The sequence below is a fragment of the Podarcis liolepis genome (assembly GCF_965112155.1).
Source record: "Podarcis liolepis genome assembly, chromosome: 14".
NCBI lineage: Eukaryota > Metazoa > Chordata > Lepidosauria > Squamata > Lacertidae > Podarcis > Podarcis liolepis.
The window spans coordinates 13,463,224-13,487,244 of record NC_139569.1 but is presented as its reverse complement, the minus strand read 5'-3'; the positions used below and the strand labels follow the sequence as shown (position 1 = coordinate 13,487,244).

The 24,021-nt window shown below is 46.1% G+C and overlaps 2 protein-coding genes across 6 annotated transcripts in view; both read left to right on the top strand.

Annotated features, from left to right (window-relative positions):
* PRKAR1B (protein kinase cAMP-dependent type I regulatory subunit beta) overlaps positions 1–24,021 on the top strand; it is a 539,030-nt gene that overhangs the window by 145,461 nt on the left and 369,548 nt on the right. The window contains exon 12 of one of the 3 annotated variants that reach the window (XR_014518922.1): positions 22,265–22,281. The exons of the other annotated variants lie outside the window; for them this stretch is intronic. The gene's annotated coding sequence lies outside the window, so the exon portion shown is untranslated. Of the gene's footprint in view, positions 1–22,264; positions 22,282–24,021 lie in introns of those variants that run through there. 3 annotated transcript variants of the gene reach the window in all.
* The window catches only part of PDGFA (platelet derived growth factor subunit A), a 63,629-nt gene continuing 50,292 nt past the window's right edge, over positions 10,685–24,021 (top strand). For 2 of the 3 annotated variants that reach the window (XR_014518927.1, XM_083474562.1), the window contains exons 1-2: positions 10,815–12,497; positions 14,817–14,913. Coding sequence is in view for 2 of the 3 variants with exons in the window: in XM_083474562.1 (XP_083330688.1) it covers positions 12,435–12,497; positions 14,817–14,913 (160 nt within the window). In the remaining variant the exon portion in view is untranslated. Of the gene's footprint in view, positions 12,498–14,816; positions 14,914–24,021 lie in introns of all 3 variants that reach the window. The other variant, XM_083474563.1, reaches the window with a different exon arrangement.

The following is a 24,021-nucleotide window of genomic DNA, read 5'->3' as shown; positions in this document are numbered from 1 at the left end:
AGAGTTATCGAACTTAATTGATACGGACGGCAAAACTTCATATGGGAACGCAGGAAGCAGCCTTGGTACTGGGTCAAATAAGTTATACTCAGAGTAGACCTGCTGAAATCAATTGGCTCAACTTAGTCATGTTCATCAGTTTCAGTGCTCAGACTCAATGGAGCCTCTTGTTGCTCTACCTGGAGATGCCAGCCAGGGATTGAAATGGGGACCCTCTGCACACAAACCAGATACTCTGCCACTGAAAATATTTTGTCAGACGCAGTGGTCAAGCGGCTGAGGCCAGCCCCCCATGAGGAAAGTTTGCAACATTTGGGGCTTCTTGGTTAACAACAAAATAAAAGAGGCAAATAGGAGAGGGCAGAGAATCATGTAATCACAGAGCTGGAAGGGACCCTGAGGGTCATCCAGTCCAACCCCCTGCAATGCAGGAATGTGCAGCTGTCCCATATGGGGATCGAACCTGTGACCTTGGGGTTGTGAACACCATGCTCTAACCAACTGAGCTAAGCTGCATTCTTATTTTATTTTTTTAGCAAGGTACAGCCCTCCCCATATGCTTTCTGCTCATTTACTACTTTTTATATTGTGATTTTATGCTCTGTGATCTACAGGTATAGGGTGACATACAAATATAATTAATAAAGTGATAGATGATAGATAGATAGATAGATAGATAGATAGATAGATAGATAGATAGATAGAAGATGATGATGATGATGATATCACAGTTTTGCCAGGTAGCTCAAGGCCAGCAGCTGTGGTATATTCAGAGGGCCACACACTGAGGCACTGACCAGCCCAGACCTTGGCCACATTCACACCATATATTTAGAATTCTACTACAGTGGTACCTCGGGTTAAGTACTTAATTCGTTCTGGAGGTCCGTTCTTAACCTGAAACTGTTCTTAACCTGAAGCACCACTTTAGCTAATGGGGCCTCCCGCTCCCGCTGCCTGATTTCTGTTCTCATCCTGAAGCAAAGTTCTTAACCCGAGGTACTATTTCTGGGTTAGCGGAGTCTGTAACCTGAAGCGTCTGTAATCTGAAGCGTATGTAACCCAAGGTACCACTGTATAGGGAAGGATTTTTTTTTAAGTTTAATGTTTTATTATGTTTTTATATATGTTGGAAGCTGCCCAGAGTGGCTGGGGCAACCCAGTAAGATGTGGGGTATGTGTGTAAATAGTAAACTTATCGTTATGGAATGGGACGTCCCTATTTACATTGGAGAAATGTTGGAGGGTATGGAATGCGTTGTGTGAATGCAGCCCTGCTTGAGCTTCATCAAGCTTCAGGTCGTGGCCCGGAAACTCAAGGATTTCGCTGTCAAAATTGCAAGAGGAAACAGCTCTCTGCAAGGCCTTCTCTCATCCCAAACGCTGGCGACTTGTCCTTTTAAGACCCGAGGCTTCAGCATCCTCCTTGCTTCTTCCCCAAGACCACCCTGTAGGGCTGGATGACATCATGGGGCACTTGAAAAGACCACTTGTGTTTTGGTGGGAATTTGCAAAGTGGCCCATTAAAAGCACACTTTTTTTTTAAAAGGGGGGAGGGAGGGAGAGCAAGGGAGAACATGTCTAAGCACTGCAAGCTTTCAAACTGGCGAGCCCCATTTGAGAACTCCCCTACCCACCCCCTTCTCCTAACATACTGGTGTAAAGCTGCTGTAGATGAAAGCTCTGGGTTGTGCATTTTACAGTCAATTGTCTCGCCCAAAGGCTAGTTATCACTCCCCGGTTGTGTTATTGCAGTTAATCCAGTTAAATGCCTTTGGGATTGTCAGACCCGCAGTTGAATTCCTTGCTCCTTCTATTAACATGCTTTGTTTAGAAAGAGAAAAGGCCTGTTGTTTAAAAAACCCACTGGGAGCTCAGCGAGACGGCGGCGTGGGTGGGGAGGGTACATAGCTGCGGTGCTTAATTTCTACAGTAAAAGAGAGGTGCCGGGGCTTATGTCCGCCTGGCCCGAGATGCTCTTTGGCCTCCCCAGGATTACCGTTCTGTATGTATTCATGCAGTGCTTAAAGGCTTGAAGTCACTTCCACGTAGGTTAAACCACAGAGCCTAGGACTTGCTGATCAGAAGGTCGGCGGTTCGAATCCCCGCGATGGGGTGAGCTCCCGTTGCTCGGTCCCTGCTCCTGCCAACCTAGCCAATCAAAAGTGCAAGTAGATAAATAGGTACCCCTCCGGTGGGAAGGTAAACGGCGTTTCTGTGCGCTGCTCTGGTTCGCCAGAAGCGGCTTAATCATGCTGGCCACATGACCCGGAAGCTGTATGCTGGCTCCCTCGGCCAATAAAGCGAGATGAGCGCCGCAACCCCAGAGTCGGCCACGACTGGACCTAATGGTCAGGGGTCCCTTTACCTTTATAGTACAGTGATACCTCTGGTTACATATGCTTCAGGTTACAGACGCTTCAGGTTACAGACTGCGCTAACCCAGAAATAGTATCTCAGGTTAAGAACTTCAGGATGAGAACAGAAATTGTGCGGCGGTGGCAGGAGGCCCCATTAGCTAAAGTGGTGCTTCAGGTTAAGAACAGTTTCAGGTTAAGAACGGACCTCCGGAACGAATTAAGTACGTAACCAGAGGTACCACTGCATATTGCAGTTGGGCAGTGAGGACTGAGAAAGGAGCTTGCTAAGGACACACACTAAGTTCGGTTCTGAGGTGAGATGTACAATGTCATCCCATGCACACTTTCCATTGAACTTAGTGGGAATTACTTCCAAATGAACATGCGTAATGCACTGTACTTTTAACCAGAGATGCTCCCAGTGCAGTTCTTTTAACCATTTTGGTGTAGCTGCACCTTAGAAACCACCCTCCCCTCGCAAACCGGTTTTCATTAAACACTCCCCAACAAGTCTCTAGTCCTCAAGCCTGTGGAGAAACTGGCTGAAACGTGTGTGATAAATGTGGGATGTAATCCACTGGGAGCACTCAAATAGAACATTCCTTGTTTTCCTAGAGTGGACATGCAACAGGATGTTTGGTCCAGCCAATCAAACACTTCCTGTTTCCTCCTTGGCTGGAGCATCCTTCCTTTTGCATGTGACTACTGTCCAGGTAACAAAAGGACAAGGCACACAGCATTCCCCACCTCTCTTTGACTTCCTCTGTTGTTGGAGCAGCTTTTAGACACTGGGATTATCTGCATATGGGATAGCTCCACATGTATATACTTTGTAACTATGGTAAGTCTGCCTTCAGGGATCCAACTGTGAACTGAATGTGAGTAAACTACTTTTACATACTTTACACAAGATTGTGGCATGGTTATTCTTTTAAGAGGGATATAAGGGAACGTACCAGGAACCTACTAGTGAGAGGCTTACACAAGCAACCAGCTACCCACTGTGCATTTAAAAGGGGAATGTGAAACTCTGCTAAGTAAAGGAACTTGCTAGCGCAGGTTAGGAAGGATATTAATAAACAATATATCCTCTCCTGCATCCCTGGATTTTCCCACAATAAATAGCAAAATCTCAGGAGATCAGGAAGGGAGTGGGAAGCAGAGAGCAGGACTATCACTGATTCAGACTTTCTTGCTGTCCATGAACTTAGCAGATGCAGCAGGAGAAAGGATGTTCAATCAAGCAAATGTATGAGACGCTGCCTGGCTTGCGTTGCATAATTGATGCCGACTGCAGAACCCAGCTTTTCTCAGCTGCTCTGCAGGGTCATGTTGTGCAGAGATCTTACCCCACCCCGACACCCGAGATTGACACATGCCAAACGTATACGTTACCGTCAAGCTATTTATATCGCCCTATGCAATCTTTGCTCTGGACCTAAAGACTTTGCCTGTGCATTCACATTTGACATTTCGTGATCTGAAATCCAGGCGAATACCACATATTGAAAAATGCACGGACTTTTGGGGAATCCAGAGTCGGGGTGGGGAATGTGTGTCTTGCCTCGATGGAAAAGCAGAGCAAAATACCAGATGACAACAGCATACCATTAAAGATCAGGGTTGCAAATCTGCACTGATTAATCTGTTAGGTCAGGCTTGTATTTTAAGGTTTTCAGTGCTGGGCTGGTTGCCATAGGAGACCAAGAATGCTATGCTGGCAACTAAGTGTAATAATAATAATAATAATAATAATAATAATAATAATAATAATAATACGCCCAGCCACTCTGGGCATCTTCCAGCAAAATATAAAAACACAATAAAACCTCAAACATTAAAAACTGACCTTCAAATGTTTTCTAAAAGTCAAATACTTGTTTATCTCCTTGACATCTGATGGGAGGGCATTCCACAGGGCGGGCGCCACTACTGAAAAGGCCCTCTACCTGGTTCCCTGTAGCTTCACGTCCCGCAGTGAGGGAACTGCCAGAAGGCCCTCGGGGCCGGATCTTAGTGTCCACGCTGAATGATGGGGGTGGAGACACATGATGAAATGCAGGAGAAGCTTCCCATCCTTCTCACACTGTGGTGCAAAAGTGTGCACTTTATTTATTTTTTGCCCTTCTTCCTTGCCTTGCCCTCACTCTGGATGCTTTGAGTACTTGAGTAAATGTAGTAATTTCTAATGTGGCTGTTGCGGTAAAATGGTTTCTCTGGTGGTGTGGGCTCTCCGATATAGTTCCTTACTGGGGGCACAAGGTACCCTCAGGACAACACTGCTCTTCATTCGCTAGAGGGCTGTGGCTGAATGATAGCGCATCCGCTTTGCATGCAGAAGGTCCCAGGTTCAATCCCCAGCGTCTCCTCACAGTGTGGGTGCTGGAGAAAACTGCTGCTGGTCCGTTTAGACCATGGGTAGGCAAACTAAGGCCCAGGGGCTAGATCCGGCCAAATCGCCATCTAAATCTGGCCCGTGGCTGGTCCGGGAATCAGCGTGTTTTTACATGAGTAGAATGTGCCTTTTTATTTAAAATACATTTCTGGGTTATTTCTGGGGCCTGCCTGGTGTTTTTACATGAGTAGAATGTGTGCTTTTACAGTGGTACCTCGGGTTAAGAACTTAATTCGTTCTGGAGGTCTGTTCTTAACCTGAAACTGTTCTTAACCTGAAGCACCACTTTAGCTAATGGGGCCTCCCGCTGCTGCTGCGCTGCCACTGCACGATTTCTGTTCTCATCCTGAAGCAAAGTTCTTAACCCGAGGTACTATTTCTGGGTTAGCGGAGTTTGTAACCTGAAGCGTATGTAACCCGAGGTACCACTGTATTTAAAATGCATCTCTGGGTTATTTGTGGGGCATAGGAATTCATTCATTCCCCCCACCCCCCCAAAAATATAGTCTGCCCCCCCACAAGGTCTGAGGGACAGTGGACCTGCCCCCTGCTGAAAAAGTTTGCTGACCCCTGGTTTAGACATTGCGAAGCTAGATGGACCAGTGCTTTGACTCAGGCAGGGTAAGGCAGCTTTCCATGTCCCCCACGCAGGAGGTAATATTCTAAGATGGTGCCTTCTGCTCCAACATGTATTTGGAACATTTTTTCTTTAAGCAGGCACCCCCTTCCAAAACACTTCGTCATATATTATGCAGATTTACAGTCCAATCCTATACATGTTTAATTGGAACACAGGGTGACGTCCAAGTAACTCATTCCATCATTGAAAGGATTTCTGCTTGTGCAATGGAACTCCCCTCTCTTCTCGCCCTGTGTGCCCCCTAAGATTTTCCCCAACCCTCCAGAGAATAGGGGAGGTGCGTACAGGAGAGAAGAGGCAAAGCAAGAATTCCCCCATGAAAGTGGAAATCCTTGTAGTGATGGACTATGCTAGTTGGATACCAACCCAAGACCTACTATATTCAGTGAAGAAATCATTTATTAAGATTTAAACTGATTAAAACTCATTGGATTTTATTAATCAGCCATTTTTTTAAAAAACCACACACACCAGGTAATATAGCATTACTAACAATAAAACACATGTACCAGTTTTCTTTTTTTTAAATAATCTTTATTGGTTTTTCAGTTACATACTTCATATACACATATTGTACTGCATTTTACATTTATACTTGCTCCTAAGAGCTGGCTTCCCTCCTTTGTTCTTCTGGCTTTTTTATATTGCATCTCAATTTTTCGCATTGTCTCCATCCATTTTGTATATTGTTCTTCTTCTTCCATATTTGTCCATAGAATATCTATAAACAAATAAATCCTTCTATATATACAATTATTGTTGTCTGTCATTTACAGCTACTATTAGTCACATTATACTTTTTACTTCTTATTGTTTTTATTATCCAATAAATTTCTTTATATTTCACATTATGAGGTTTGTTTCAGTTCTACTGGTTTCACTATTTCACCTTATCTTTCCTATGTACGACATAAATTTTTCCCATTCTTTTTGAAATGTTTCATCGCCCTGTTGTCGAATTTCCCCCGTTAATTTAGCTATTTCAGCGTATTCCATTACCTTCTGTCGCCATTCTTCTACTGTTGGCAATTGCTGTTGTTTCCAAACCTGGGCTAATAATAACCTCGCCAATGTTGTTGCATATAAGAACAATTTCTGATCTGTACCAATTTCCATTTCGCAACATGATATATTTATTCATCAGTAACGCCAAAGTGTGAGTTAGCGCTTGTGCATGAGACGGAGGAATCGGAAATGTATATCTCATCCCTGGAAGGAAGCAGAGCATGGAAAGCACCTCTTGCTTCTAGAGAAAGTGAGTAAACGTTAATCTTTAACAGGGTTGCATGGAAGTCAATTGGACAGCTGCACCAGTTCGGTTGCGTAAACTCCAACTGGGTTCTTGGCTTCCAGAAGGCCAAGGAGGGGCTGAATCAATAGGAGATGGGTTTAATGTGTAACTCAAAGGCTGTGATGTTGACTTTGAACTTCTCCTGGCCCTGCCTCAAATATACCCAGGAAGACAGAAACCCAGGCAGCTCTAGCAGTGCCAAGCAAAGTCTCCCTGTCTGCGAAACTCCACCCTACTTCCATGGCCGCAACTTGAGTCAAGAAATGTCAAACAATTTAATCACCTGACTTTATCTCAGCTGTGTCAATGTAATGCTTCTGAATCGGGAAGCGACATTTCCTTTGTTTCTAGAAGGACATGCACACATGTCTTGAGGCAGGCACTAACTTGAAAGAAGCGTTTGCCCTGTGCATGAGAGGCAGGGTGGAAACTGAAGGGACCCTGGAAAAAGAAAAAACACATCACCCCCAAAAGAGAGGGCAAGAGGGCAGAGATTTGTACAAAATTTGCCAGGTGTGTATGCATAGAGTAGGGCACATGGTAAGGACAAACACTTCTTTTAGACCAGTGGTGTCCAAACTTTTTTCAAGGAGGGCCAGATTTGATGAAGTGAAGGGCTGTCGGGGCCGACCAAAGTTGTTGACTTTTTTTTTAAAGGATTGAAGCATAGCTGTCAACTTTTTCCTTTTTTTAAGCGAAATTCCCTTATTCCGAATAGGATTCCTTGCAAGAAAAGGGAAAAGTTGACAGCTATGGATTGAAGTAGTTTTTTAATTATTTTACCCCAAAGTTGTTGAGCTTTTTTTAGGGAAATAAACTGCCACAGGGGGCCAGATTGCACCCCCAAAACGGACTTTAGATTTGCCGGTTTTTCAGACGATATTTCCTGACCTGATAATTTCTGCCTTTTAATGGGATCTTTCACACAACTTTAAGAGGTGTCATTTCCATCTGATTCTTTTTTAAAAATAAATACAAAAAACCTATTTGCAATCTTGTTAATTTAGAAAATCACAGGAATGTTGCACTGCGTTTTCATGGGAGACATTTGGGGCGGTATCCTGGCACACAGTACTTTCCCACTGTTTAAAAAGCCACTGTTCCATAATGCAACAGGTGTTGTTGTTGCTGCTGCTGCTGCAGTGCAAAAGGGAATGTTTGAAATTGGGACAGAAGCGCGAGGATTATAACCAGGAAAACCAACGCAATAAACCCCAGGTCTGAATGCAGCCATAAAATGGCACTTGCTGTCTCCTGTGTGCATAAACACCTGTGTTAAAAATGCAAAGCAGGAATCTATTTTGGTGCTGAGCAGTATATAAAATATTATTATTATTATTATTAGGAGAGGGGAATCATCTGCTTGCTTAATCCAAGCATTGACTGTAAACTTTCTATCCAATTACTCTGAGGAGTAATTCAATAGTAGTCATTAAGTCTCATCCATAGGATGGAAATGGCTGCTTTCTTTTGGCTTTTCACCTGTCGTTGGACTGTTTGTTGGTTGGGGACCATTTGACTGTTTTATGGAAGGGAGGTTGGACTGGATGGAGTGATCAGGAAGCTACAAGGAGAACGAGATGGTTATAAGAGCACCACGGTGCCTGAATTCCTGATTTGCATTATTACATGTGAGGCTCTTCATTTTAAAGATACATATTTTCATGGTGTTGTATTCTGATGTTGTATCTTCATGCATTTTTAAAATATGATTCACTTTAGTTTTTTCCTTTATTTTATGTACATTGTTTTGAGAGGTGGATTGTTTAATTACATTACATAAAATGAGGTTTTTTATATTATGATTGCTTTATTCATTTGTTGCATTTATATACCACTTTTTCCTCCAGGGAGGCTAGGCCAAGATGATGACTTGCTGAAGGGTCACCAAGCGGGGATTTGAATCCTGGTTTTCCAAGTCCTACCTAATCTGACACGCTGGCTCTCAGCGGTAGCTGCATTGGATGTGGAATCTGTATTTTTACATCTTTTTATTGAGATATGTAAACCACACACACACACACACACACACATCTCCAAGTTAATAATAATAATAAATTATTTATACCCCGCCCTTCCCAGTTTAAAAACCGGGCTCAGGGCGGCTAACAGCAAATATAAAACATTGATTCGAATGCGACTTAAAAACAGCATAAAACAGCATAAAATACACTATAAAATGCAGCATCAATATCAATAAAATTCAAAAATTCAGAGGTCATGGGGGGGAGGAGGGTTTCTTCATAGAAGAGGAAAGGGGAAAAAGGAATAGAGGATCAGGCTAGTTCAGATTGAAGGCCAGGTGGAATAGCTCTCTTACAGGCCCTACAGAAGGAGACCAATAGATACAACTAAGCCAAGTCTATGCATGACTTGACCCATACTTTTCTCCCCCATTTATTAAGTGATATTTTATTGGGGGGAAATCAAATATAAAGCAGTAAAGTGACATAAAAGTAAGAAAAAGGGGGAAAGGACAAAACGCAGAACTGTGTAAAGCCAGGAAGGGGGGAAGGAAACATTATATGAATATATACAAAAAATACCCTAACCCATACATTCTTTCGTAAATTTGATATCATTATCCTAATACTAATAGGAATAGTCTACTACGTTTTGTATAAATTCATTCCCAATATTGTCGTATTTATCCGAGCAGAGTCTATGTTTGTAAGCAGTCCACTCGTAGGTTGCAAGTGTTACCGTATTATCAAAACAATGTGCTTGGCCCATACTTTGCCACTGGGGAGCAGGACAGAACAGGCCTTAACCCCAAACCGTGTCCTTAATACCAAGAAGGGTTTATAAAAAAGTGGTTATGTACACAACCATACAATTAAAGCACCCACTCCTAGTAACTTGGGAACTGGAGCTTATCCCTCACAGAGCCAAAGTTCCCAGCACCCTTTGCAAACTACAGTTCCCGGGATTCTGACAACGGGGTGGGAAGAATGGGCTTTCAATGGATGGGGTGTACATTGCAACCAGGACAATTCTGTGAATCGGATGACTTTTTGGTCCCCGAGGCAAAAACTCCAGCTGCCAGCCCAAGGGGGAGAGCCGCCATCTTTTCCTTCCCCTCAGGCAGCAAAATGGGCCCAAAGGGAGCCATTTGTAAGACTGTCAGTGAAACAAGAGGAGCTATCCACACTTCCTGGATTTCGCTAAGAAGACAGGATTGTTTCTGTAGGTCACTTCGAGTTGTAGTCCAGCAACACCTGGACGGCACCAAGCTGGCGAACGCTGCAGGTAAGCAAAACAAGTCACCCCATCCGAGGCATAGCTGGATAGCTCTGTCGGTAAAGCATGAGATTCTTAATCTCAGGGTCGTGGGTTCGAGCTGCATGTCGGGCAAAAGATCCCTGCATTGCAGGGGGGTTGGACTGGATGACCCTCAGGGTCCCTTTATACAGTTCTCTGATTCTTAGCTAGGCCTGGGGACACCAGAGATCAAATCCTCACCCAAGCTCACCGGGTGAACTTGGGCCAGTCGCAGACTCTCAGCCCGACCTACCTCACAGGGTTGTTGTGAGGATAAAAACAGAGGGGGGGGGCATGTTTGCCACATTGAGCGCCTTGGGAGAAAGGCAGACTATGAATGTGTCATAATAATGATAATGATGCAAACTTCTGACTTGGTGAGACCAACGTGGAAATAGGATCTTTAAAGGCTGAACAACTTCTCTCCGTTTATCTGGCAGTAAGTCCCATTGAGCTCAGTGGGATAGACACGTGTAAGGTCTGTGCTGTTTTGCAGTCAAGGCTAAAATGAGAGCAACCCTTTCCTCTCCTTTGCAGCTAAAAGCAACTCAAGTACGTTTGAGTATATAATTATATGTAATGTGTGTGTGTGTGTATATCTATCTATCTATCTATCTATCTATCTATCTATCTATCTATCTATCTGTACGTATCTATTTCTATGCATGCTCCCATACAATCCTCGCCCCTGAACCCGGCTGCTGGGAGGGCGTGCTTTTGCTTAATCATGGCGATTCCCTTTCGCCTTATAAATAAATTACAAGGTGGATTCCTTAAGGTTACAACGGGGGATCTGCGCAGAAGCCTCGTCGGCTGTTGATCCCTCCTTCCCCCTCTCTCCTTCCCTCCCTCCTCCCTCCCCAGTGCCGCAGAGAAACCCGGGGCGAGGTGACAAGGCGGCGCTGGAGGCGGCGGCGGCAAGAGGAGAAACAGGGACCCCCCCCCCAGACCATTGATATAAAGCAATGCCGGAGAGTTGCGGGGCGCTTGCCAGAAGATCGCCCTCTTTCCGCCCAGCCCTCGGGCTCCGATCTCCAATCCCTTTGCTCCTTCCACCTCCGCCTCTTTTATTTTTATATATATTTGGGGGTGGGGGGCGCGAGGTGGCGCGGACGCCGGTGCGGCGTGGTGCAGCTCGGCGCTGGCAGTGCGGTACGCCGGGCGCCCTAGACTCCCCCTCTCGGCTTGGAAGCGGCAGACCTACACGAGTCTAGGGCCGCCTGCCGGGAGCCGACCACGGTGTAGGGCGGAGGGTTGTGGGGGGGGGGGGAGGAGGAGCTGGTGCCTGGGCAGGGACACAGGGAGGGGACCCCGCACCGCGCCGCGCCGCCTGGGGAACATTTTGGAGACTCCAAAAAGGGACGCTGGAGTCCGTGCGCCCTCATGTCTCCGCCTGATCAACCTTGCTGGATTTTTTGCATTTTAAATTAAAAACCACAGTGACTTTTTTTGTTGTTGCAAATAATCCGTGCCCAAAGTGGCTCCGTTTCCTCTAGCAAATCTTCCGGTCCTTTTAATATTTTGGTCTTTCCCCCCCTCCTCTCCCCCTGAAAAAGCAAACGAGCAAGAAGATTCCTGTTTCCCTCGCGGAAGAAGGGTGCACACTTGCAGAAAGGACGTTGATCCTTTATTATTTCTTCCCCCCCCCCACCCCTCCTCCCGCTTCAACAGAAGTACAGTAGTATATACATGCGAATCTAATATTATCAAAGGGGCGTGGATGCGCCTTGCAGAGAAGGGTGCATTTGCAAAAGATCAGCTAGCGATCTTTCCCCTCTCTCCTTTTCCCATCTCGCTGCGGGGTGGGTGGGTATTTAGAAAGCAGGTTGGGGTGAGCGGTGGGGGGGGGGGGTGGAGAGAGAGGAAGAGCGATTGAGAAGGAGGGACTGGTAACTCTCCGCATGTCTGGAAGGGGGCGAGCTGTCTCCAGACACAGGTGATGGGCGTTTCGGCGGCCTGCTAGGGTTTCACTTCGCTGCGATCTAAGCAAATATGCAGAAGTACCGGCTGGTTTAGTCCTGCGAAAGCCAAGGGAGGCAACGCGCAGGAGAAGCGAGCGAGCGAGAGGAGCGAGAGCGATCAGCTGCAAAGCCCCCTTTTCCCCCACCACCACCCGCGTTTTTTATTTTTTATCTTTTGGAGAGCGAAGCGGGGTGGGGTGGTGGGGAGAAACCAAGAACCGCCACCCCCTTGTCAGCCTCTTCTTCCTTCCTTCTCCCCGTGGCGCCTCTACCCGAGGAGAGAAACCCCGCGCGCAAAAGGAGACCCCGATCGATCCTCTGTGAAATCAATAAATCCAAAGAGAGCCGCCCCCCCCATCCTCCCCGCCGCCACCCCGATCAGCGCCCAAGCCGGAGAGAACTCCACACCGGTGTGGCGATCCCTCTGAGGGATGGTTGTTATTTTCCCAGCCCAGGGAGGCGGGCTGGTGCTCCTCCTTCGCAGCCCCGTTGAATTGTATTCCTGGCTACAGTGCATGAGACCGCGATGAGGACCTGGGCAAGATTTTGGCTCATAGGCTTGTGCTACCTGGCCCTCGTGCTGGCGGAGGTAGGTGCTTCGCCGTTGGAAATCGGGTTGGTTTTTTTTGGGGGGGGGAGATCCGGGCGGCGGCAGTAGCAGGCTTAACATCCCTGCCTTTATTTTTCTTATGCCTCAACTATTTCTGTAGTTTTGCATGACAAGTGTAATTCTTCCTTCTTCCCCTTCTTAATGTTTTGGATGAGAGGCTGATCTCTCCAATCTCCCCCCCCCCCGCAAGCCCAAGTCGGAAGACCTACTATGTTTGCAATACCATGGATGGCTTTAGCTTCTCCCTGGATGAAGGAGGGAGGGAAAAAGGAGAGAGAGAGAGAGAGACTCGCTTCTAAAATCTTGCAAAAGATCAAGTAGTGAGGGAGTGGTGGTAGTGGAGAGCCGCTCGTCACGTTAAGATGCATGGCTGCGATCCGAATTAAGATCGTGCAGCGCGCTGGTTTCCCCGGGGCTGGCATGGAGGCGGGGGGTTGCACTGCTTGCTGTGTGTGCCCTTACACGCGTGTAAAACGTGCGAGCGTTCGAACGCGCGTTGCAAGTCCCCTGGAACGGTTTGCAAAGGGCGCCCTGGGTTGGCGCGAGTGCCGCCTGGCGAGCGGGGTGGGGAGGCGAGTTGGGAAGAGGGATTTTAATAGCGCGGTTTCCTGTTAATGAGAAGCTAGCATGAATCTGCTAAAATAGAATAATAATGAAGCAATTAGGCTAGTGGGATTCTAATTGATGTACTAGAGCCTTGCTTTGGCATTCTAGAGGGAGCGGCGCGTTACCTCCATCCACCTTAGGAATTCACTTTATAAGGTCAGAAGAGATAAAATCATAGCGTGTTTACTTGGAAGAGTATCCCACTGAGTTCAGTGGGTCCACCTGCCCTGACCAAAGTAGGTGCACTGTTTAGGATTCCGGCTTTATTTGGGGGAAAAGGACGAGTTCCCTCTAAGCCTGCTTATTGCTCTTTATGGGCATATTTTGGATTTCCACGGGCATAGTTTTGGATTTGATAAAATCTCTCCCTCTCCTTCTCTTCCAATTTTGAGGATTATTACAGGTGGCCATTTCTGGGGGAAAGAGATGTGGGAATTAAATGACTTATAAGGAGGGACATCTCTTTTAAAATGTACACTGGATTGACCTTGCTTGTAAACACTGTGATGTGTAAAATTATAGCTCCCAAAGCAGCTTTTTTTGCAGTCTTCCGACGTGGGAAACCTGTAGGATTGTATTAGTTCTGGATCTATAATCTCCCCCTCCCTCTGTCTCTCTCTGTCTCCCCCTTCCTTCGCATTCCCAACCAGACAGATTTATTTTTTTTTTAAGTGAGGGGGAGTTAAGTACTAAGTTGACACCAATGCCAACCTAAAACTTTATTACTGTGCTAACTTTCCTGCTGCTGAAAAGAAATGCATAAATATCTCTTACGCTGCAAACCGAGTGTGTGTAATTAAGAAAGAGAGGCAATTTTCAAGTACGTACGTAGGAGGAGGAGGAGGAAAGTCCTTCCTGGTCTGATCCAATGCATGTTTGCAAAGCCCTGTCTGAGTTCAAGAGGACTTACTCCCCAGGGAGAGCTCATAGGATTGCCTTCTTGGAAAGGCTCCCAGGAGTTGGCTGGCTTACTGAGCTGTGCTGCCTTTAAACTTGATCTATCTCATGCTGTGGTTTTTTTTTTTTTTTAACGATGGTGCCCAGGGACACCCTTCTCCCCGCCCCAACAGCCCAATCCTAAACAGGGTTACTTAGGAATCAGTTCTGTTCATTTTGCACGGGACTTACTCCCAAGTAAGTGTGTGTGAAATGGCAGCTGAGCAGCCTATACCTGTATACAGTTACTATTTCCTGCAGAATTCAATAGGATTTACTTCCAATGAAGTGTGCTTGGGATGTGATTCAAAAACCAACCAACCAGTGTCCCCTCCCTTTTTTTTTGCCTTTCAAACTTGCTGGACTTCCTCCGAAATCAAGGAAGCGAAATTCCCTGGGTGAGAAACACAGTCTTTCTGACCCCCTCCTCACAATCAGGTGGGGCCCCAAACAGTTTCCAACCTCCTGGCGAACGCAGGCAAAATGTAGGCACCTGCCAGATAGCAGCAGAGTTTCATCTCAAGGATTTGTGTTGCTTGGTGCAATGCTGGATGCGGTTTCAAAATGATGATGATGATGATGATTTAAATTGCCCTTTAGCAGTTGGAGGAAGGCGGGGGGAGTAGATTAGATAGCAGGCGAAGAGGCTTCAGTGGCCACAAGATGCAACCCTACAGGCTGTACTCAGAAAGTGCTTTTGGAGTGAGAAGAGAGAGCGATCAGCCTGTGTCTGTCTGTCTGTTTTATTTTTTCAAGGAAGCTGAGATCCCTCAAGAGGTGATTGAAAGGCTGGCTCACAGCGAGATCCACAGCATCCGTGACCTGCAGCGCCTCCTGGAGATTGACTCCGTAGGTAAATTATTTCCATGCGTTTCCCCCTTACTTTCTGCTTTTTTGAGACGATAAATGAATTGCCAGTTAAATCCTTGTCATCTTACGAAACGGTCAAAGAGAAAAAGAGAGAGACACTGCTTTGGGGAGTGATGCGTTTTCCTTAAAAATCTCTGTGGGGAGTCACCGGCGGCTCTGCACATGGGATCGATGCTTTCCAAACGTCTTCTGTCCACTCTTAAATTCGCTCCTGCTTTGGGCAGGCAGATGGAACCCAAAGGTCAGCTTTCAGGGATGCAGGCTGAGTCAGGCATTTTTCCCAAGCCGCGGGAACATTTCGGCCTCAGGACAGAGAGTCACTGCTTCCAGCCCGGCCCAGCGTTGTATTTTGAGTTCTTGCACGTCTGTGTGTATAGGGGGTGCATCTGGAAAAACATGGCAACCTTGCTGGATTGAAGGAAGGAGTGGTCTGGCTTGGTTTATTGTCTTTTTCTGGGTGCTTCTACAAGCAGGGTTTGAAGCAATCGCCTTCCCCAGAAGGTTGCCCCCAGGCAAGCTGAATTCTGCAGTACAGAGCCTTTGGAGCTTGTCCCTTCTGTTTTGCCATTATGGCTATCAGTGCTTGCGTGTCTGACCAGATCAGTTGTGCTCATGCTTTTGAATTGTTGGTTGTGTGGCTGTGATTGTGTTTGACATCCAGTGACGGAACTCCTGCTTTCGGTGGTCCACATGAGCAGGGAACTTCTGCTGCTGCTGCTGCTTTTATTTTTTATTTCTTGATGTTTGTGCGAAATTCTACTATGATTTTTCATTTATATGGCACAAAATGTGGAAAATGTAATTTATACTCTTCATTGGGTTCACGTGTGCGGTAATCTTAGTTTGTGTTGTGCGTGGTTTTGTTTTGTTTTGTTAATATTCCATTTTTGCAGCAAGGAAATGAGGATGACAGCTAAGGCCTAACTAAGTTGGACTTTGAACTCACAGGGTTGCACCCAATGTTTGTCCCACTCAGAGTAGACCTGTTAAAATTAATCAACACAGTTCTCGTTGGCCCACTGATTTCAGTGGTGCACCTCAGAGTAGGACTTAGTTGGATGCACACATTCTGCCCATCTATAAAATCAAAATGTTCCCCTACTTTTTGATTGGACAGATTTAGTGTTGGATCACCCATGCTTTTAACATCTTGTGATTTTCCTCCATTCAGCTGGCAATCCTTTCCTGGGAGTAAGACCCATTGTACTTGGGGAGGCTTACCTGTGTGTAGGCATGCAGAATATTACCTGAGGGCTGTTGGATTAAAAATATTGTGTTTGGATTGAGTCAATAGGGAAATTCTGTCTGCAGTGTTAGCTGATGTTGCAGTCATCAAGTGATGAGTGTGTCTGGGTGAACCATGGAATTTCAGGTGCCACAGGCAAATTTCGACAGGGGATCCTGTGCACGTGGTGGTTCTTTCCTAATGTAAAAATGGGATATTTATTTGTGTGTAGAGTTCCCAACTGGCCTTCTCTTGCAAGATATTATACTTGTGTGTCAGAACTCTACGCTTTGCATGCTCAGCAATGCAGCTTCAATATAGCCTCATAATTTAAATCTCCCCACAACCCAGCAGTGTTGTGGGTGGCTGTGACTTTTATAGGTTCAGGATAATTTCTCTAGCCAGGAAGAACTCCCATCACATTGCCTCTAATTCATGCCACTGTGTTGTTATCTTCAAGATCTATTGCCTTGGGTTCATTTGTAAAAAAATATTCCAAGTCGTGTTTATGAATGAAGTCATGTCTCTACAAGATGGTGGTGACTGCTTTCTTCTTCTTCTCCTCCAGTGAAAGGAAAAATAAACTCCTTTCTTTTGACTTTAAACAGAAAGCCTGCTCCATTGAGCTTCCAAACAATCAGCATTCACATTTTTTTATTTTTTATTAAATAGCCCAAGGTTATTTTCTGCATCATTAGATCTACAAATGCTTCGAAGGGCAAACGTGCAATTTGCTAATATTTCTGTACTGCAACAGACCCATCCTGCTATTAAATCTGATCTCTCACAGTTGTCACTGTCGGGTCCAAGCAGATTTCACGATCATGTACTATGCTGGGAGTGATTGCTTTGTTTATTTTGCAAAAAAATATGAAAGGGGAGGGGGGAAAAACGCATATTTATTTATTTATTCTTTTAAAGGCAAGGGAAGTCTCTACCAATCTTGTATCCTGAGTCAGGAATCTGGCATGTTGCTGCTTGTGTTGTTAATAGTGGAGCTGCTCCATTTAAACAAAGACTGCATAGTTGCTATGCTTTTTTTTTCTTCCCAAAAAATAAAATTGCAGGGGCCCTTTGAAAGTTCCTCCTGAGTTACTTTCACAGATACATTCCTCCCCCCCACCTCAGGAGGAGCGCTCTAATTTCAGTGGGCCTACTCTAGGGGACGTAGCATCAAGTTTGCATTCAAAAGGCAGGATCCACTGGGAACAGTTTTCCTTGGCAAGTCTTACTTCCATGGAGCTGCAGAAGTTGCAACCAAAATGACTGTGTCTTTCCCTGCAAGGGCAGCTCAGAGCATTTGGGGGAGTGGGGCGGGGAGAAGACCTCTTAACAGCACAGTCCTGTTGTAATATCTGCTCTGAGGTTAGCCCTGCTGGGTTCAATGGGAGTTGGTCCCAGGTAAGTGTGAAGCCCAGCGAAGAGTATGATAGAGCAGAAGTGGTCCACCTGTGGTCCTCATGATGTTGTTGGATTGCAGCGCCCATCAGCCAAAGTCAGCATGGCCAGTTGCCAAGGATGATGGGAGATGTAGTCCTGGCAACATAAAGGCGGCTTCCTTCCTTGCTGTGTTCCTTCCCTGCTCCACGCCGGTTGTGAAATGGAAAACTTAATGAATCTGAATGTTAGAAAGTTTGGGTAAAACAAAGCAAGTCTTCACCCAACGTCTAATGAATGTATCAAAACCACCATCTTCAGGTCTTTAACAGGAGATCAGACAAATTTGGGGGGAAAGAGGTCTGTGACTGGCTGCTAGCCATGATAACTGCATAGCAGATGTAGGGAACTTTGGGGTCTCTCGATGTTGCTGAACTACAAATCCCATCAACCTTGGCAAGCGTGGTTGTTGGCCGAGGATGATGGGAGTTGTAGTTCCATGGCACTTGGAAGGGCTAAAAGTCCCCCAGACCTGCTATATATAGGGTTGTATTCCAGTGTTAGTCATACTCAAGAGTAGACCCATTGAAATGAATGGGCCCAAGCAAGTTAAGGTCATTAATTTTAATGGATTTGCTTGGAGCATGGTTAACGGATCAAATCCAAGTTCCCTCCCCACACCCCTAAGTAACGGCAGCTCCTTCCTTCAGTTAGGATTAAGGAGCAGGTGTAACATAGTACCTGAAGGAACTGAGCCGAGAGCAACTCTGCTTTAACACCACAGTGTTATGTATGTTGGTGTGGAAGTAAGTCTCATAATGGAAAGTGTGCGTAGATTGCACATCTCACCTTGCCCTTGAACTCACTGAGTGTCCTTAGCAGGGTCTCCTCAAGCGCATAAGAAGAACCCAGCTGGAACAGGACCAAAGGGCCGTTCAGTCCAGTACCCAGTTCTTCCAGCGATCAGTCAGAGGCAAGCCCAAAAGCAGGACATGAGCACAATGTCCTTGCCCTTTCCTGCTCATGTTCCCCAGCATCCGATATTAGGAACTTACTGTCCCTGATACTGAAGGTATTGTCTGAAGGAACATGAAGCTGCCACCTTGCTGAAGCTAAGCAGGTCTGGGTCTGGTCAGTGTCTGGATGGGTGACCGCCTAGGAACTACATGTATGCTGCTTTGGGTTCCTTGTATGTAGGATGTAAGAACAAAATACTGAGCCTCTTGGGCTTGTTGATAAGAAGGTCAGCAGTTCGAATCCCCGCAATGGGGTGAGCTCCCATTGCTCCGTCCCAACTCCTGCCAACCTAGAAGTTCGAAAGCACACCAGTATGAGTAGATAAATAGGTACCACTGCGGCGGGAAGGTGAACGGCGTTTCCATGCGCTCTGATTTCCGTCACGGTGTTCCGTTGCACCAGAAGTGGTTTAGTCATGCTGGCCACATGACGCGGAAAGCTGTCTGTGGACAAACGCTGGTTCCCTCTCCCTGAAAGCGCCGCAACCCCATTGTCACCTTTGACTGGACTTCACCGTCCAGGGGTCCTTTAACTTTTACCTTTGTGGTTAGAGGCCAGGCTTCAAATCTCCACTCAGTCATGAAGCAAACTGAGTGATCTCCACTCGCTTCATCCATATTTTCACCTGCCCCGATCATGTCCCCAATAGCTCCGTTGGTTAGAGCATGGTGCTGATAAGACCAAGGTTGCAGGTTCAAGACAGCGGCATGTTCCTGCATTGCAGGGGGTTGGACTGGATGACCCTCAGGGTCCCTTCCAGCTCTGTGATTACATAATTCTCTGCCCTCTCCTATTTGCCTCTTTTATTTTGTTGTTAACCAAGAAGCCCCAAATGTTGCAAACTTTCCTCATGGGGGGCTGGCCTCAGCTGCTTGACCACTGCGTCTGACAAAATATTTTCGGAAGTCTACAAGCAGGGTGTGAAGGTAACAGCCCTCAACTTTTGCCCCAAAAGAACATAAAGAGAACTTGCTGGATCCGTCCAGTGGCCCATTGAGTCCAGCATCCTGTTCTCACAGTGGCCAACCAGATGTCTGCTTGAAACCCACAAGCAGATCCTGAGGACAAGAGCAGTCTCCCCTCCTGTAGTTTTCGGCAACGGCATTTGGGAGCATTGCTGCCTGCAGCTGGAAGCAGAACATAGCCTTTGTGACTAGTAGACATTGATATTCTTCTCCATGAATTTGCCCAATCCTATTTTAAGCCATCCAAGTTGGTGGCCATCACTGTTTCCCATGGGAGCGAGTTCCATAGTTAACCTTGCTCTGTGCGAAGGAAGTATTTTCTTTCACCTGTTTCCATACGTACTCTATAGGGACGCGGGTGGCACTGTGGGTTAAACCACAGAGCCTAGGACTTGCCGATCAGAAGGTCGGCGGTTCGAATCCCCGTGACGGGGTGAGCTCCTGTTGCTTGGTCCCTGTCCCTGCCCACCTAGCAGTTCGAAAGCACGTCAAAGTGCAAGTAGATAAATAGGTACTGCTCAGGCGGGAAGGTAAACAGCGTTTCCGTGCGCTGCTCCGGTTCACCAGAAGCGGTTTAGTCATGCTGGCCACATGACCCGGAAGCTGTACGCCGGCTCCCTCTGCCAATAAAGTGAGATGAGCGCCGCAACCCCAGAGTCGGTCACGACTGGACCTAATGGTCAGGGGTTCCTTTACCTTTACCTTTTTATACGTACTCAAGTTGAGTTGTTCACGTCTTTGTCAAGCCTTCCTGATCTGACAGGGCTGTGATATCATCATGCTTGTGGGCCTCATCCTGACAGTGCTATCCTGTGGCACCATCCTACTGTCAGGATTGGTAGGAATTGGCGTTGAAAATATTGTGTGGGCTGCTTTGAAGGAATTCTTGTGTAGGTTCAGCATGTTTATGGAAGGCATAAGGCATTCCTTGGACTGGCATGTTATTTTGGAACAAAGGATGCTTTGCAAGCGGACAGCTTTGATTCATAATTTGTGAAAAGCCAGGAGTATTTCATTGTGCAGCTGTAGATCAGCACGAGAAGGCCCCGGTGTCTTCTTGAGTTGCCAATATCTGTTGTGACATTTCTGTAGTTTTTGCTTGCGATCTGAGGAGCAAGCTCAGAAGCTTGGAAATTTCCAGAGAGTTTAGGTTTTTTACATCTCGCTTTTAAAACTGCATATCACAAATTATCCATGCAGACACAAGTGTGTGTACAATTTTTTAAAAAATTAAAAAACCCCACCTAAATGGCAAAGAACCTAGTCTGTCAATTACGTTGTGTTCTGTTGGGTTTGGGCTTCTGAACCTAGTGGTAGTCTCAGATTCTATAGACCTTGATGTGCCAGCCAGGTTGGGATGAATGCCCATCCCCACCACAAATTTCTTCATTAAATTTCCAGCACGACTAGACTCTTGTCAACTGAATGGTCCCTTTCATTTACTGGAGGTACTCATGTGAGGAAACACTGGTTTCTTAAGGAAGGATTTAATATTGTGTTTTAATTGTTACCTGCCCCTGGGACCATTGCATGAAGGATGGGTAATAAATGGTGGTGGTGGTCCTGGGTGGGGTAACTGTGCCCCTGAAAGACTAGGTGTGCAGCCTGGGAGTCATTTGAAACTCACAGCTGTCCAAAATGCAGGTCAATTCTGTGTCCCGGGCAGCTGACTACCAGCTCCATCTGGTAGGTAGGCTGAGACCCTACCTTCCTGCGGACTGTCTCGCCAGAGTGGTGCATGCTCTAGTTACCGCCTGCTTGGACTACCGCAATGTGCTCTACGTGGGGCTACCTTTGAAGGTGACCTGGATACTGCAACTAATCCAGAATGCGGCAGCTAGATTGGTGACTGGGAGTAGCTGCTGAGACCACATAACACCAGTCCTGAAAGACCTACATTGCCTCCCAGGACGTTTCCAAACACAATTCAAAGTGTTAGTGCTGACTTTTAAAGCTCTAAACGGCCTTGGCCCAGTATACCTGAAGGAGCGTCTCCACCCACATCATTCAGCCCAGACACTGAGGTCCAGCTCCGAGGGCCTTCTGGTGGTTCCCTCACTGTGAGAAGTGAAGCTACAGGGAACCAGGCAGAGGGCCTTCTCAGTAGTGGCGCCCGCCCTGTGGAACGCCCTCCCACCAGATGTCAAGGAAATAAACAACTATCTGACTTTCAGAAGACACCTGAAAGTTGTCTTTCAGGGAAGTTTTTAATTTTATTCTGTTTTTGGTCCTCTGTTGGGAGCCGCCCAGAGTGGCTGGGGAAACCCAGCCAGATGGGCGGGGTATAAATAATAAAATTATTATCATTATCATTATCATTATCATTATTATTGATTTGTTGGTGCCCTCTCTTTCCATGACTGTCCCAAGGAGTCTCCTGTTCTTCAAAGTGTCTCGCTTTATGTAATTCAGGAAGGAGAATTGTGATTAAAAACAGCCCCTTTCTCTTTTGCGTTTTGTTGGGTGAAAGAGTTTTCTCTTGCTTTGCAACAGATTCTGATGCTGCATTTTAGGGGATGAACGGCTGATAATGCCTTCTCATAAAATTAGAAACCACACCCCCAGATCATCTGCCATCATGTTAAGAATAATCAGCATTCAGCAACACAGCGCTTTAATCAATCTTTCTGACTTTTTTTATTGCAAAAAGGCCAGATTGTTCTTTTACGGTCTGGTCTTGTAAAACAATGGAAACTCTCGTTGGAGTTTTAACAGGAAGATTTGGGTTTTGGGCAGACCCGGGTGGTGAGTTACCGTATTTTTTGCTCTATAAGACGCACCAGACCACAAGACGCACCTCATTTTTGGAGGAGGAAAACAAGAAAAGAAATATTCTGAATCTCAGAAGCCAGAACTGCGCAGTGAAAGCAGCAATCCCTCTTGCTGTTCTGGCTTCTGGGATAGCTGCGCAGCCTGCATTCGCTCCATAAGACGCACACATATTTCCCCTTACTTTTTATGAGGGAAAAAGTGAGTCTTATAGAGCAAAAAATACGGTAGCTACTGTCTGATCCAGCAGAGCATTATGTGGGTAGTGTTCTGTTTGCTTAGAATAATTATTGTATACCATTTTTTCAGGGTTCTATTCCTCACTGTAGCTTCTGGTTAACCACTGTGTGAAACAGGATGTTGGATTTCTTGGGCATTTAGTCTGATTCAGCAGAGTTTTTTCTTACCATCTGAAATCCCACCATGTCTAGGGAATTAAGTGTTCAAATTCAACAAGTGTTCCTCCCAGCTTCCGAGCACATCGCTGCCTAATGCTGGATTGCTCTTCGCCACCTCCTTTCTGTGACATCAGAGCAGCTAAGCCAATGACAGCTGCCCAGGCTCACTGTGACATAAGAGCTGATTAGCCAATCACATCATCAAGAGAGGCAGGGCGATAAGAGAACTAAGAGGTCAAGGAGGAATTTGGCAGAGTGAAGAGGTGAGAAGCGGAGGTGCGGAGGGGGCAGCTGGAGAAAGTAAATATGTCTCCTTACAGTAAGCTGTCGCATATGGTGACTGCAACCTGGGCATTCACAATAGCAATGGACAGAGGAAGAGAAGGCAAGAAAGTTGTGCAGAAAGTAGCATCACAGAATCACTTCTTGATGCGTTATAGCTTTCCAGAGTGCTGATTGATAAGAACAACTTGTTGCACAGGATTCATCTGCATTTCAGGAGCAGGCAAACTCTTCAGCTCTGATGGCCACTATGAATCCTTGCCAACTCTCATTACTCATTCAAACTATACTGCCTTTTGTGTGTGACCATTGCAAGGCTGCATACAGAAATTACATTACAGCTTCCTTGCAGGATAGCAAGTAGAATCAAATAAGTAGCAAGAAATTAATATAATGGCTCTACCAGTGTGGTGTAGTGGTTAAGAGCGGTGGACTCGTAATCTGGTGAACCGGGTTCGCTTCCCCGCTCCTCCACATGCAGCTGCTGGGTGACCTTGGGCTAGTCACACTTCTCTGAAGTCTCTCAGCCCCACTCACCTCACAGAGTGTTTGTTGTGGGGGAGGAAGGGAAAGGAGAATGTTAGCCGCTTTGAGACTCCTTCGGGTAGTGAGAAAGGGGGATATCAAATCCAAACTCTTCTTCTTCTACACATCTGGGACTCTTGTTGCCAGGCAGCAACCAGTGGACCTACTTCATTGATCAATGTGGTGCACAAAGTGATGTACAGATTATGAACTTGTTTATGTCCATTGTTTGGGCCAATTCTTCAAAGAAATTATTGAGAATGACTTCAAAAGAAGAATATGAAAATGCCATGAGTTGGACCGTCTTTCTTGCCGCCTCCTTGTTTTTTCACTAGCTCCTTTTGCATTTCCTGCATTGCAGAGAGTTGGACAAGATGGTTTGTCAGGGTCCCTTCCCTCAGATATTTCTCTGTTGTCACCTGAGGGCCACCAGCCATGTGTGAAGGGATATTTGCAAGATAAAGGCAGAGCTATTGCACAACAAATGTTCCATGGGTACTTGCAGCCATGTGTGGTGGTTCTGTATGGTCTAC